This window comes from Dicentrarchus labrax, unplaced genomic scaffold (assembly GCF_905237075.1).
Source record: "Dicentrarchus labrax unplaced genomic scaffold, dlabrax2021, whole genome shotgun sequence".
NCBI lineage: Eukaryota > Metazoa > Chordata > Actinopteri > Moronidae > Dicentrarchus > Dicentrarchus labrax.
In genome coordinates this window covers 23,604,190-23,620,750 of record NW_026136720.1, presented here as the reverse complement: position 1 = coordinate 23,620,750, position 16,561 = coordinate 23,604,190, and the positions used below count along the sequence as shown (strand labels likewise).

The following is a 16,561-nucleotide window of genomic DNA, read 5'->3' as shown; positions in this document are numbered from 1 at the left end:
ATCTATTTGAACTATAATAGTCTCTGGATTACTCACCTTATCATCTGAGTTGTAACATGCAGTTAAGTGTGTACAAGAAGAGGGTTTATCAGAAATTTGTATCAGTGTGGGGGATTTGGGGGCATGGGCAATCCCTGGCTGATCGGTTCAATAAGTTGTTAAACTACTGCAGTGGTAGTTCTCTTTAGAGTGTAGGGTCAAAGGTCATGTTAGCTCAGTGTGAAAACACTATCATGCAAATGTGAAACAGTGATATCACCCTGTGTGTATGTGTGTATGAGTGTGCTCAGTTAATCCTCCTGTGTCTCTATGTGCTGTAATCCACCTGTGTGTGTGTGTGTGTGTGTGTGTGTGTGCCACCTGACGTCAGCCTGCGGGGGGAAGGGAAGTCTACATGAGTTTTGTGTGTGTCTGTAAGAAATGAAAACAACAGTAATGAACAACAACTAATGCAGCTAGAGCACTAAGAACAGGATAGACATGACATTCTGTTTCTTGGTTGTTGCTAAGATATACTAGCTGGTTGCCAGGGTTTTTCATGGTGGTTGCTTGAGATTTTCTTAATGGTTGCTAAGGTGTGCTAGCTGGTTTCTTTTTCTTTCTTCTTAGTGGTTCCTAGGGGATGCAACTGGTTGCTATGGTATCTTTTGGTGGTTGCTCCTCAAGTTGTTCAGTCTGACCACCTGTCTTCAGTCTAACATCTCCTCAAGTCTGTTTAGACCTGGTGTGTAGACCTGGTTTATGTTGACCTGGCATGTCCCTCTCAATAGGACGAGCTGCTGCAGGTTTAGTTGTAGTCTGTGTAGACCTAGTGTGTGTAGACATGGTGTGTCTCTCTCAGCAGGAGGAGCTGCAGCAGAGTCTATCTGGCGCTCACTGAAGCCACAGATTGTCTAATTAGATTAAGCAAGGCTTTCCTCAGATAATCATTTAGCCAGCTCCTGTTTTTTCCTCCGATGGAGCGCTGCTTGTGACTGTGAGCTTGCTGAAGGTCAAACGGAATTTCTAAAAAACAGGCTGGTTTTGTGTGTAAATTGTGGTCTTGGAGCAGGTCTGCATACTGCCGAAGCTGTGGCCAGGTTATGGGCTGTTTCTGGAGCTGTGAGTGTGACGCTGCTCAGAGTAATCAGACTGCCACTAATACCTGCTGCTGCTGCTAACAGGAGGCGATGGGGGAAATTTCTGTAAGTAAAGCCTTTCTTCTCCGCAGTGCTGCACTAATGAAATGATAATAATGTTTTATCAGGAATTACACATTCTTAATAGTGTGGGGTTTTTTTGTTTTTTTTTTTTTGTTTGTTGTTTTGTTTGTTGTTTTTTTCAAAAGCTTGAATGTATTTCCTCGGTGTGGAGGGCTGGCTACTGCTGCAATGATTAGTTCATTAGTAATTGATCAACAAAGAATTCTCCAATAAAAATCTAAATTATCTTGTTGCAGCCTCTCTAAAGTGAGGATTTACTGTCTTTTTTGGGCATCCATTTGTCAAATCTCTTTGTGTTTTGGGACCGTATGTTGTAATCACTCAAGAGGCTCTAGCAATTTCACTGATATAACTTAAGTTCAGCCTGGTCACCTCTCAATAGCTTTTTCTCCATCAGCCTCAAACAGGTTGCTTCTCTCTTGCTCAGATTAAGCCTCGGCTGACTGATTGACAGATTACAGCTGAAGGCACAGAGGTCACAACCTGTGAAGAACAAGTATAAAGGCTTTCAGTTCACATATGAGCAGGCACAATACTCTACAGCACACACAAATATCCATTCAGATTCAGTCTGTTCAAAGTGAATGAACAGTTAAAATGTACTTGTTAGTTTTTAGTTAACTAAGGTTTTAAGAATAGAGCAGTCTGATGGCTGGAGGTTTGATCAGGTCTGGCAGGTCTTGACTGTCTTGCTTCACACGCATACAGCTGGTTACTAACAGTGATGAGGTAAGACGATGTAACAAGTACAACGTGACACACTAGTCCTGCCGCCCAAGACATAGATAGTAATTTTTGTCAATAAGTTTGTTCTTGCCTTGATTTCATTTTTACTCCTGCTGCTGCCCTTGAGCAAAGTACTGTTCTTTGAGCTGGAGTTTATTTCATTTTATTTTTACTTTATTTATTTACACATGACACATTAACCTGTCACTACCAGCATTTCAAGTTTTTCAGTTCAGTTCAGTTCAACAAGCTCATTAGGCAACATTAAAGTTATATACAAATACTCTGTTTGGGACAGTAATGTTTGTCTGATGTGTTGTTTCTGCAAAAAACAATAATATTGTCATTAAAACCCTTAAAAAGGTTCATTCTAGCCCATTGAACATTCAGAAATCATGCAAAGGGAACCTTTCATTTCTGAAGTTTTTCTGCTGGACACAAAATGACTTCTACTTCACTGTAAAGTCTGTTCTCAGTGTATGTGCACTGGTGGCCTTAAGTTCAACTGCACACTTGAGTAAGTTACATACTGGAAGAAGATTGATCTTTCTGTGGTTTTTTACATTTTTATAGCCCATTAAATTGAGATTTTCAGTGAGCACAGAGAAACTTTGTACTTATAGCAGATGAATGTGAAACCATCCTTCTAGTGTCAAACTCTGCACAGACATCATTCTGCACAGAAGCTCAAACATACAACTGTAGGAACAAGAAGATAAATATATATATATATATATATATATATATATTTTGTGGAGGGAGACTTCATGTTAAACTCAGTTTCTCTCCAAACTGATTGCTAAACAGTTTTTGACTATACAATATTTGAATATTAAATCAGCTTTCGGATGAAGCATACCACGATGATATGATCTAATTGTTCTCCCATCATTTGTTGTCATCATTTGTTATTCAGAGTGTGCTGTAGTTTCAAAAAATGAAAATAGTTATTGAATATTTAAGTTTTTTTTAAAGTTTGATTTATTGCATGCCAGAGGAACACAGCGGTTTATTGTTTTGGAACGCACTTTATTGATTATTTAAAGTAGTCAACCAAATTACATATAAAATAAATGTATTTTTATGTAATTTAGCCAACATCTGCCATTTGATGATTGATGGTAGTTGATATTGGCAAACTATTGTTAACTATGGTGATAATTAATTTAGCCATATTGCCCATCTAGTGCTGTTGCCAGGATTTTATAAATGAGTCGACGTCCCCCATCGTATTCCCACCTCCCTCAAGAACTTATTATATTTACACTAAATTCGATCTTTCTAAATTATGTTCTAAATGCCATTTCAAAACCTCCATAATCCCATGAATATGAATTTGCTAGTAAAGTAATGAATCCCGCATACTTTTTTGACATCACATTTCTCGCCAGAAAAAGTCAAATATAAATATGTATGTAGTTGTAGAATGAAAACCCCCACATTCCCAGAGACAATACCAAATACCAAGGACATGACCTGTGTCCAATCACGCCCTTTGTGTGGTGATATTCTCTACAATTTTCCCATAGAGTTACTTATTTGTTTTCCCATGAGACTTCTGAAATAACCTGATTTGTCTATCCCCCTACAGTCACAGAGTCCCTGTACGGCCAGATTTGCAACTCGGGCCGACCACTGAGTCTGTGTTTTTTGGGAAGGCCTCTGTCGAGTCCCAGAGGAAGGAGACATGGCTAACAACTCTTTTCGTGGGTCCAAACATGGACGACATGGCGAGGCCAACCACGAAGGGGAGTTCAGCTGCTCACTACAGGAGCTGCGCTCGCTCATGGAGCTGAGGGGAGCTGAGTCACTGACCAAGATCCAGGAGTGTTATGGAGATGTTAACGGACTGTGTGCCAGACTGAGGACCTCACCTGTTGAAGGTAAATATGTTCAGAAACTCTGTTATCTATGATAAACAATAATAATACTAATGAATTCATAAAGACTAGAAACAGTATCGCGGCTAATCTCAACTTTTCACAATAATAAAACTTTTACTGTTGTAAAATTCAAGCATTGTGTGCTACAGCTAGAACAGAGAGGAGGCTACATCATACAGTGTAACTATAAACTATTTTACATTTCTGACTTTTGCCTTAAAAATAAAGAAACAATAATGGGACAGCTCAAATAACAAATAGGTTTTTACCTAAAATGAAGATGCATGAAGAGGAAAAGCGAGACTGAGAGAGAATTGTAGGCAATGGAACCCAAAACCGCCCAATTTGGCAAGACAGTCAGTCAGTGTGATGCTCCTTTCTAATTACAGTTTGGTGTTTTCAGTCAGAGCCAATCTAATGCCCCTTCACCAGTGACTCACAAACCCCTCCCCCTGGTGCAGGCACCATCAAACCGACGTAGGACGTATTGGTTTAGTCTGGCTTAAGGCACTGTTGACTGTGTGATGGTCAAAGTCAACCGTGACCTGCAGCCTCTGTTGATCCTGCCCTACTCTCTGTCAGCTTCAGGACAATATAAGACAAACACAGCATGTTCCAGTCTGTAAATTCTGCATTTAAATTAGGACAATTTCAAATGGAGGATTTAGACAGCGAGGACAAGATTATAATTTTTTTCACATTTGCTATATTATTTGACAGTACAGTAAAGAGAGACAGGAAATGCACAAGAGAGAGAGGAGATGACATGCTGCAAAAGGCTGAACTCAAACCTGGGCCACTGCAGTAGGGACTTGAACGTTGATACATGGTACACACTCTGTCAGGTGTGCTACCGGCGCTTCATTTTGGTGATGTCTTGTGGTCTAAAGCACTTTATTGGGATTGTTCAACATCAACAGTGACCTGAGAAGAAACGTTGGTGGATGCTGTAAGAAAATCGCAGTGTGTGTGTGTCTTTAAGTAGGGATGCACTGATCATTTGAGCAAACAGTCATTTGACTTATATTGGTTGTGACCTTATTAAGCAGATCAGGTGCACACTCAGTAGAGTGACACTAACTAACTAACTTTCACAATCAGTGCAGCTGCGCTTTTACGACTGAAGAAAAAACAACACTAGCTTCACATAGTGAGGAAGTAGTGCTATAAAGAGTTAAAATTTAGGAAAAAATGAGCACTGGTATTTTATCAGTACGCTGTATCGGCAGAGAAAAAGCCAGATCTGTGCATTCATAAATGTGACCTAAATCTGTGGTTAATTACTTTTACAGAGGGGCGTGGCACCAGAAAGAGACGCAGTCTGAGTTTCCACCAAAATATCAACAAACAAAACAAACTAGCTTTATGCTGCCCATTTAAATGAACCTTCCACCTGTTAGCATTTCTTTTCCCTGTGTACTGCGCTCGAAGCGCTGGGCACCAAAACACCACGCAGAGGGGGAAAGCGAATTTCAAGGTCAGGAAATACCTAACTGTGTAACAAAGATAAAACTTAAATTTTTAAAAATCCACCACTGTAATATTAGTTTTTGTTGAGCAGTGATGCTCATCTTGTCTGATCAGCATGTAAAACCTTTCTACATGATGACCTCAGTGACCTCTGCTGAACCCTGGAGGATGTGTCCTGTATGATCTCATGCAGAGGATGACCAGAGGAGTTTTGCATTTGACTTTAAATGCTAAACTTAGACTCCATGCCCCGGTGACTGCGGGTTTAGACAGAACACTGAGCTGCTTTGATGAACATCCTGCTGTTTGTACGTTTTTGCACTTTTATTACAAATCATAAGTTCATTACAAAAAAAAATTCCATTATCCACTTGTTTTTAGATTAGATTAGATTTGCTTTCTACCATACACCCATAGAGACATAGTCCATCACACTTGAGATTAGCCAAACTTTATTGCTTTGGTAATGTTCTGCTACGGTGTGGTTAAGATGTGGATGTGTCCCACATTGAGCTACAGACAGTAGATTCAATGTGTCTCACACTGAACTACAGTGGATTCAGTGGTGTCTCATTTGTCTGCCCTTTGACATTTTTCTCCTCATCATTAATTCATTCAGTCTGTCCATCTTTCACACTCTCAGTAAACACCGTCAGAGTTTTGACTCCTGCTGCCAGAGAGAGGTAAAATGTCAACAGCAGCTTGAAATCACTGGAAAATCCATCACACTGCTTTACTTGTCTGTGTGTCTGTGTGGTGACAGCTGGGGTGCAGATCCATTAACTTTCAGTGTAATCCCACTCATCTGAAAGCACAGAGCATGCTCAGTGCTTTGCTCACTGAGTTTCATTTTCAGACAACACGAAGAAAGGTGCTGCATTAAAAACCTGTTCAGACTGACCGAGTCAGCTGCAGCCATGCAGCAGCTGCCGTGTGTCCAAAGGGATCTGAGCAAGTCGTGACACGTTCTGCTCCACAGAGCAAACCAGTCTGCTCTCTGCTCCCACACAACACCACACTACTGTAGAGAGACACAAACACCAGGCATGATAAACCATGTGCAAATTTTCATTAAAAAAAAATCATTTTTAAATTAAAGCTGCAAGCAGGAATGATTGGTCCCTCGCTTACATGGCAGTTGTACATGTCTTGGGAGCGTGGCTAAGCCATTTTGCGAATGCTGATGTTAGGGAAGAATAGAATACGTAAATTTCTCCTACCGTAGAATTTTCAACAAAAAAAAAGTTTCATGAGTTTCCGAGTATGCTAAAGCCTCCAAAAATGCAGAATAATAATATTATTCTAATAATTCCTTGCATTTCAATAGGGTCCTAGCACGCTTGGTGCTCGGGCACTAATGATTGGAATTGACATTAGTTCTACTAGTAGTAGTAGTAATAGTAGTATTTCTACTTCCTAGTACAGGAAACAGTTTAAAAAAGAGCAGGCGCTTTCAAAAATAATCAGTAGGTGATTGGATGAACCATCTGTCTATCATTATCTATCATGAGCAAACTTCAACCAATCAGATCAACGAACCATATAGCGTAGTCAAACTAAAGTTTTGGGAGAAGAGTGAAAACATCTTTTCGAGAAAAGCTTTGAGTTCCGTTCTTTGCTCTTCTTTTAATGAAGAAATATTCTCCAGTTTTTATTTTATATTTTTTGGGGCTTTTATTGCGTTTAATTGATAGTGACAGCCCGAAGATAGACAGGAAAGGGGGGCAGAGAGAGGGGATGACATGCAGCAAAGGGATACAGGTCAAATACGAACCCTGGGCCACTGCAGCAAGGACTCAGCCTTGGTACATGGGGTGCCAGCTCTACCAGATCAGCTAACCGAGTGCCTCACTTTTCACATCTTGTCACACACCTAGCGTTAAACCACACCCGTAGCTAATGTCACAGCTGCCAGTAGCTCCTTATAGGACGCTGATTGGTCTGAACCACTGTGGTCTCCTGGCAAGATGGATTCTTGCATGATTTCATAATCTTGTGAGTCTGGCTGCCTTGCAAGGTTAATTGTAGGCATAGTTTCAAAGTACTTCTATAGTGTTAAATCCAAAATGTTTCTTCACATTAGTTCTCTGTTGTTTTGGTGTTCTGATCATCTGTACAGCACAGAATTTGTTTAATACTGTGTGTGTCAAAGAGGAGAGCAACAGTCTGGTTTTACAGATAAAAACAGGACATGCAGTGGGTGAGATGGACAGTGCATTTTAGGAACAGTGGAGTATATGATACGGCATTCAGACAGATTATTGCAGATTGGCTATTAGATCTTTTTCTACATTCACATAGTAGTTGGAATTTCAAATAAAAAACAACAGCCCTCATGAGCACAACTGGAGAGGTTTCATCCTTTAAAACTTTATGGAAAAACTGTATGAACTTCATACAGGTTAAGGTTAATCTGGCTATGACTTTCTTCTGGTCAATGGCTGCATATATGTTCATGCTTCCACTGTGGGCTGTTTTTCACAGACAGTGTGCACATCAACCTGAGCAGGATTCAGCTGCAGGATGAAAGCAGAACACAAAGGAAACAGATCTAGTCCTCAGACTATATTGTTTTACAGGGCTCCAGAGTGCGACCAAAAAGTTTTTTTTAAAGGCGACACAATGAAAAATTTGGGCGCACCTACATTTTGTGCTGGTGCACCTAAAAAAAAAAAAGTTAGGCGCACCAGTGCAACCAATGCAAAAAGTTAGTCTGGAGCCCTGTTTTAGTATGACACGCTTTCAAAAATGTAATGATGCAACAGTTCTTTAGGATCTCTGACTTAAATCCAGTTTTAGTTAGTTATGTTAGTTAGTAAGTGTGCTGTCATATTCAGATTTTTTAATATCATATGCTCACAGTATATGTTAGTAGTATTCCACCCCATCATAAGGCAACAGACCTGCCAGTTCTAACCCATATCCACAGTCTTAGGCTCACACTTTCGGGATGAATGAGTCAAATAATCTGATGATTCTGAACCTTGTTTAACCCCAAAGACTTGTAATGTTGGGCAGAGTTTCAGAGTTTACACCATATGAAGAGGTTGGGATTAAGCATTATCTTGGATTAACAGATGTTAGATTAAATATAAAGTCAGTTTAATGGTGTAAAACAGGCTCAAAGGAGGACATGTCACTGATGTTGTCTTTGTGTCTCCTGCTGCAGGTTTAGATGGAAACTCTGAGGACATCGACAGAAGGAAACAGGAGTTTGGACAGAACCTCATCCCTCCTAAAAAGCCAAAAACCTTTGTGCAGTTAGTGTGGGAAGCCCTGCAGGATGTCACGCTCATCATCCTGGAGGTGGCAGCCATCATTTCACTAGGCCTTTCTTTCTACAGTCCGCCAGATGCTGGGAGACAGAGTGAGTTTATCCGTTTAATTGTTCAAATGAAACCTTTGTATCTTATCTTGAGCCTGTGTGTAACCAGGTGTCTCACTGAACTTGTTTACAGAGACATTGTGATGAGATATGAGCACAGCTGTCAGGTGATCCGATGTTCAAAATTTGTTTCCTGTCTGTCTAAATGTCTCGTCATCAGGCTTCAGTCAGTGAGGGCTTTTGGGACTTCCTGTGATACTTTACATCAGCAGTATTTGTGATAACACTGGTTCATAAAAATGATGTTCACACAGTGACCAGCTGAGAAGCAGCTTCTTAAATATAGACATTTATTCATTTTTAAATAGATTCAGCATTGTTTCTGATGTTTTCCATCAATACTTCTTACCTAGCATATGAGAAATACTATATTATCCAGTCTAGCTCACCTGCTGAGCAACCGCCTCAGACTGAAACATACAGGTCAAGGTTTTATTTGTTAAACTCTGTGAAAACAGACTTAAACACAATAAGAGGCGAGTTGGCATCTGGTTATAGTTCGGTCAAACTCTTCCTACAGGAGACATGTATAGCATGTGGGTCCACTCAAGTCTTATTTCTGTTGGAGCTGTTCATATGAGACAACTGTCACAGCTTCATCTCAGCAGAGACTCCAGTCTGTGGCATAGTTCATACACCACAGACCTACAGTGAAATCAATACGTTATATTAGTACAAAATAAAAGCTTTCTCGCTGAGTCCATATGCATGGATTCTGTTTTGTCTGTGAATCAATTATGTAGTGTGTAAATTATCAGCTTCCATTCCTGACAGAAAGGTCAGTTAACCAAAGCCAGGCTGCATCTGACCCTGTTCGGGAGGAGAGTTGAGAAAGACAGTTGGCTGATATGCTTTTACACATTCAGATGTGTGTTATTAAGTCTGAATGCGCTATTAGCCAGATAGACCAACTACCATATATTGAACCGTATACAGGACAGGGTGCCAGATATATCTGATTGAACTGACACTTTTTAGTTAATCAAGTTCACCAATAAATTGTTTATCTTTTGAATGGTATAGGCTGCTGCTTTAAAGGACCAGTGTAAGATTTAGTGGCATCTAGCAATGGGAATGAGAACAAGCTATGAAGTGTATAGGTGAAACAAAAGGCCCTATCTAAAGTCAATGTTAGGTTTGTCCATTCTCGGATAACGTAGAAACACAGTGGTTCAACATGGCGGCCTCCACAGAAGGTGACCCGCAGCATCTGTAAACAAAAACTGCTTATTCTGAGGTAGCTAAAACACCATGAATCTTATTTTCAGGTGATTGCACACTAATGAAAACATACCTATGAATATTGTATTCCATTTTCTGCCAATCCTCCTAAATGTTACATGCTGGACCTTTAAAGTGTTTTAAGTGATCATTTTCATTCAAGCTGCCTCCTCATCTGACAGTCCACAGGATTTCATGTGTCAGAGTTAACTCTATGAACATGTTCAGGCAACTACACAGCTCACATCTGCATGCATAAGGTTATAACTTTTTGCTTCACAGCAGCTCTCCTCTCAAAGTTAAGACCTGGATCCTCCTGTGCAGGAAGGTCAGACATCCCTTCCTGTTAGGCTGCACTGTTTGAGTGTGTAAAGAAGCTATGGAAAATTAAAGAGGCATTGACACATATTTAGAGAACAAACTCCAGCCTGTATTGTTTGTGTTCAGACTGTGGCAGTGCGGCTGGCGGCGTGGAAGAGGAGAGTGAGGCGGAGGCTGGATGGATCGAAGGTGCTGCCATCCTTTTGTCGGTGGTGTGCGTGGTCCTGGTGACAGCCTTCAATGACTGGAGCAAAGAGAAGCAGTTCCGTGGCCTCCAGAGCCGCATTGAGCAGGAGCAGAAGTTCACCGTGGTGCGAGGGGGGCAGGTGATCCAGATCCAAGTGTCCGAGCTCGTTGTTGGAGACATCGCTCAAGTCAAATATGGTTAGAGAAACAAAGTATAACAGAGCATAACACTGGTTTAAAATCAAGTTCCCTGAGTGATTTTTAGAGCTTGATATAAAACTTTAGTACTATTAGTTTTTAGTTTTTTGATTTAAACCACAATGTTATTTATTGTCCCCTATTCGCCTGAACAACAGCCTTCAAGGGATCATCAAACCTTAATTTTAAATTTTAAAAATGTAATTTCTTTTCTCTATTAGTTGTCATGTGACAGACTGGTGGGTTCTTGCCATAATGATGATGTAACATAATGACCTGATGAGGGTGAGCTGTTGTTACACTGTGTGTGTGTGTGTGTGTGTGTGTGTGTGTGTGTGTGTGTGTGTGTGTGTGTGTGTGTCGTTTTTCCAGGTGACCTCCTCCCTACTGATGGTGTCCTGATTCAGAGCAACGATCTAAAGATTGATGAGAGCTCGCTGACCGGAGAGTCAGATCATGTCAAGAAGAGTCTCGACAGAGACCCCATGTTGCTGTCAGGTGCTTCACTCTACTCCATTCACATCAAATTGCAGCCACGTTCAGTGTGACCTGCATTGTTATTGCCAGCTCTTACCAGCCTTTCCTTGCTGCTGATTTTCCACTGTTAAATTAAATCAACTCTGTAGTTTTCACACCTAAGATTAACATTAAAGCTCTTCCTACAATGTAATTATACAACTTTGAACCAGAAATGACTGAATTTGAATTGATTTTATGGTTTAGGCAGAGTCACTCCACTAACAGTAAAGTGATAATTTAGGAATATATAGTTTTTGGAGACAGCCTATTAGACCATAAATTTATAGCCTGTGGTTCTTATGCTCATATAGGCACCAGGTGTGTTTGGCTCGCTGAATCTGCACAAGGTTTTGCGTTTACAGATGACATACAGAACACATTAACACATTAGGGTGCACACAGGGTGCTTGAACCCAGTGTGTGTTGCAAAATTTTAAACATCACAGTCAGCAGCCACACTGACTGCACATGACTCCTTATTGATGATTGGCAGCAGTTAGGTGTGTGTTAAGAGTTACTTGCCATTACTCCCATAGTCCCAGGAAGGGAGAGGCATACAAAGAAAACACCAGCACGGCATCAAGTAGGGATCGCTTCCAGTCCATATGCTCAAAGGGAATTAAAAAGCCTGCTGACATCCAAATACACATACAAACCCAGTATGAGTTCACTGAACAAATTCATCACAGGAATACGGTGAATGAATTATACATTTGATAATACTAGTAGACCACAACCAAGAGGAAGGAGAGCTCTATAAAATATCTATATTCATGTGTATACACCATTTGGACCAATACTTTATTGATACAAAGTCATAGAAAAAAGTCTCAGGTCAGTTTCTCCATTTCATACATTTGTTTTCTTATTGCTATCAACTCTCCTTTTGCTGGTGGGTCCTTATCTAACCATTTCTTAATTATTGCTTTTTTGCTAGCTACAAATAGTATTTTAACAACATACTTATCCTATGTTGTGTTAAATTCAGTTGAAATTTTAACTAAATGTATGGTGCCAAAACTATAATCAATACTCAAAACCCATTATTGATTTTATTTTTTTAGTATCTGTAGCCAATCGGATTGGATTAGTGGACGATTCCAAAATATGTGAAAGTGATTAGCCATTGAATTATAACATTGTCTCCAGCATTGAATCTGGTCTAGCATTCTGTAAATATATTCTTCTTGGAGTAATAAAAACCCTAATATTGTTCTTTCATCTCTCCACTAGCCAGACCTGGAGGTGGTGGATTGTATTTGTTGTAGATTCTTGAGATATCAAGGACAACAAACTGTTCCTGTGGCATATGACATTATTGTTTTTTTTTTTCATAGCATTGGTCTTTGGTTGGGGAACCCTCTTACCTTCCTTGTCTGATAATTGTGTGTATTTCCACAAAATATTTCCAAATACTACCAATATGGTAAAATACCTGTCTCCCTCAGGTACCCATGTGATGGAGGGCTCTGGAAAGATGTTGGTCACCGCTGTAGGTGTGAACTCTCAAACTGGAATCATCCTCATGCTGCTCGGTGCTAGTGAAGAAGGTGATGATGGTGAGGACAAGGCTGAGAAAGAGAAAAGGAAGAAGGAGAAAGAGAAGAAAAAAGAGGAGCGGAAAAAGAAAGAGAAGATGGACAAGAAAAGTAAGTTTAGAAAATAGGGATCTTTGTTGTCTTTTTAATGGTTTATTGATGTTTTGTTCCATTTGTATGACTAACTAATGGCTGTTCTTACATGTTTTTCCTTTGCAGGTAAAAAAGATGACAAAGAAAAGAAAGGTGAGCCACTTTAGCACTGTGAGTTACCGTATATGACTCTGAGTGGATGTGAAGGTTGAACTGAATAGCAGCATTTTCAGTTCATCTGTCCATCTGTTACCTGAGGCGGGCTGTTTTTTCTGAGCTCTGGTGGTTCTGAGCTGCAACAACAGCTGGTAACATTAGTTATGTCTGTGGAACTGCCTTATTAATGTTTTTATTCATCTGTCATGTTGGCTGTATGTACAGTAGGCTATGTGTTCTGTGAGGCAGTATAGAAGTCAACAGGCTGTCAGGGGTCAGACGGTATCACACAGTCGCAGCTGATCTGTCCTCCTTAGATGTGTGTAGTGTTTCTCTTCCTAATTATGGTGAGGGTTGTAAAGATTCAGTCTCTGACTTGACAGAAATGCAACAGTCTGGATCAAACCTGTGAGACATTGTTTTTTGTGTGTTTCTGTTCTTGTGAAATGTAATTAGTGACTACATTTACATGCACACTACTTTTCCACTATAATTCCAAATATGACAAATATTCTCATATTCTGTTTGGATATGCCTAATTATGCTTTATTCCCAATTTTTCCAATTAAGACATGTGGGATATACCAATATTATTCAGGTTTTAGGAGCATTCTTTGGACGTTTATACATTCGGAATATGCGTCTCAATTGGGGTTTTTACCGGTTTCTGAAAGACTTTGATATCAACAGATTTTCAGATAAACGTAAATGTCGCAATTCCAACATTTCAAAAAGGTGGTTGAATGAGTGAAAGAGGAACGTGGTGTTTGCATGGTCAAAAAAGTCTGGAAACCGAGAACGTTGGTGGAGGGTCTTAGTTTTTTAAGTTACGTTAAAGCCTGTTCACACATTGGCAGTAAAAACTGATTCATTTGTGCTTCAGAATCTTATATTTACATTTACAAGAGGTGGTTCTGGTCAGACAAGTCAAATATCCTGCAGGACATTAGGGGTCTGAAGTGCATCTCATCTGAAGTCTGTCATTTCTGGGTTTCCCTGGTTCTGCTAGTGGTCCTTTTGGTCCCACATGGTGCAGTGTATGTCCCTGTGGTCTGAGCAGCAGCAGCAGGTGCTCCTGACTCTGTTGATGGTGATTAGGACCAAGCAGATTATCAGCCTTAAGCTCGGCAGCTGCTTTCTTCTCCTGCCTGCTGCTGCCTGCCTGTCCACTAATAACCTCATTACTGAGCTGGGATCAGCACGCTCACACACACAGAGAAACAAATTCACACACACACACACACACACCTGCAGATACCTCACACTCTGTCACAGAGCTACAGTGTCAGTGGACTCTGTTTGTAGTGCTGTTAATTGTTTCTGTAGTGATCCAGAGGGAACAGAGATAATGTATTCAGGTTAGTGAGCTTGTTGGTTTGTTGTCAGTAAGTTAGTTTGGAGGTCTGCTCTCTGACTCTACGTGAAGTTAAACAACACAGCACAATAAACTCAGACTTGGATTAGACAAACATTTGACACACAGCATCGTAGCCCCGCCCTCCACTCTTTGTCCAGTACTTTAATGGCTTTAACTTTATCCTGATGACAAAATGTTAGTTGTGTGATGGAAAAGTGGATAGTATGACCCACATACTGACATCATCATCCTCCAGTTCTGCTGTGTTATTACAAGCATATGGAATCATATTTTAGTAAGGATCCTCCCTGTTGTCTGATTTGCCCCTGTTTTAGTTTGCAAACTCAACTCTCCATGTTTAAATGTTATCTTAATAAATTATAAGTATAAAGTGTAATACACATTCCTATAATGCAACAGCAATCCAAACAAGAACAGACATGTCACTCATTGAAGTTGAATTCTATACTCATCCCTACATAAAATTATTTTTCTTATTTACCCAATGTGTTCATTGGAGTGAAAATACGATATAATGGTCAGCCCTGAGACCTCAATAAATTAATTTTCCTTGACCTGACTCAAACTATTAGTGGCAGTTTTGATGGCTGTGTTTTACTGACTTTCTGTGTACTCTTCAGGAAAAAGCAAGGATGGAGCCTCCGTGGAAATGACACCACTCAATGAGGACGGAGAACCAGAGAAAAAGACAAGCCTGCCAAAGAAAGAGAAGTCTGTCCTCCAGGGGAAGCTCACCAAAATGACTGTGCAGATCGGAAAAGCAGGTATGAACAGAGAATCAGATAAATGTCAAGTGTGAATATTAGATTAGATTAAACTTCATTGTCATTGCAGTGCAAGTGCTGAGACAATGAAATGCAGTTTAGCATGCACCAAAGTGCAAAAAATAAATACCAATACATACCAGATACTAAGTAGTCAATACCAGTACCAGTGAAATTTCACAATATTCGATACCACAGTAAAAATGTCCCAGTAAAGTGTTTTTGCTCCTGATCCCCATTGAATATCTACTGATACCGAGTCCTGATCCAATACTTGTATTTTCCTTAATAATACAGGTGAGCTCTGCATTGCATTAAGAAACGAAATTGCCTGCAACCAAGCTGTTCCTTAATGTTTTTTATACATAATACATTGATTTTAATATAGCCTATTATATATGTATTTTATACTTAATTACTTGCTTACTAATTACCAATCTTTTTTTGATTTTGTCAATCTGGTATTGTCACTGTCTCCAGGGAATTTAAAAGTCTCTTACAGAGTTTGTTGCTTCAGTGCACCCTTTACCTGAGTTAAGTGTATTCTGCTGAGCGTTTATTTCCTCGTCTGTACATCTTTTGCGCAGATTACATTAATAAATCACGCTTATTTGCTTTTTGTTTGTGGGGCTTTTGTTACACTTGCAGTGGCGTGGTGTGCAGCTCCCCACTGTCTCTGACCAGGAGCCCCCCTAGATAATAGAATTGCCTGCATCCAAGCTGTTCCTTATTGTCTTTATATATATATATATATATATACTTATGTGCTGCCTTTAAAGTTAGTAATTTAAATAAATTCTTAGTTTAAAAAGTGAGATTATTAAATTAATACATTAAAATCATTTAATTTATTTGCATTGGTTCATATTGTGTGCTACCCTCTACTGGTCTGGGCTATTTCTGCAGTCAAGTACATTCTTCAGTTGAGCACAGACAGGCAAGACAGACAGTGCTGGATACATGTTGATGCTGAATGTATATCTGACACGCTTCTCCCTTGGAGACTATTTGTCTGTGAGTAATATGTGTAAATAATTAGCTAGTATACAGCAGTAGCTAACTCTGTACACTGACTGACTGTCACTTGTAGTTGTGGCAGTTGTGCTGTATTTTTTTACACAGTATAGTGCTGCTTTTTGCTTTAGTAGTAATTTGAATGTGTGAATCATTTTGTATGATTTTTTATCTTTTTTCTCTATAATGTTTTCAAGAGCAGTACAACTTCACTAAATAACAAAGTACTACTACAAATTAGTATAATATAGCTTAACAAACCATGTAATCTTTTTTGGGGGGGCTGCTGTCTCCAGGGAATTTCTCTCTCCCTTTAAAAGTCTCCTGCAGAGTTTGTTGCTTCAGTGCAGGCTTTACCTGAGTTACCTGAACGAAGTGTATTCTGCTGAGTGTTTATTTCCTGGTCCATACATCTTTTGTGCAGATTACATTGTAAATGACTCTTAATGGATTTTTGTTTGCGGAGCTTTTGTTGCACTTGCAGTGGCGTAGTGAGTGTGTGGCTCT

The 16,561-nt window shown here is 39.8% G+C and overlaps 1 protein-coding gene across 1 annotated transcript in view; it reads left to right on the top strand.

The window, feature by feature from the left end:
- The first annotated feature begins 443 nt into the window (after positions 1-443).
- LOC127353387 (plasma membrane calcium-transporting ATPase 1-like) overlaps positions 444-16,561 on the top strand; it is a 28,502-nt gene continuing 12,384 nt past the window's right edge. Inside the window, exons 1-8 of the mRNA XM_051382576.1 lie at positions 444-1,184; positions 3,520-3,811; positions 8,451-8,648; positions 10,335-10,592; positions 10,965-11,090; positions 12,560-12,760; positions 12,869-12,895; positions 14,897-15,040. Of these exons, the coding sequence (XP_051238536.1) occupies positions 3,616-3,811; positions 8,451-8,648; positions 10,335-10,592; positions 10,965-11,090; positions 12,560-12,760; positions 12,869-12,895; positions 14,897-15,040 (1,150 nt within the window). The 5' untranslated portion in view covers positions 444-1,184; positions 3,520-3,615. The remainder of the gene's footprint in view (positions 1,185-3,519; positions 3,812-8,450; positions 8,649-10,334; positions 10,593-10,964; positions 11,091-12,559; positions 12,761-12,868; positions 12,896-14,896; positions 15,041-16,561) is intronic.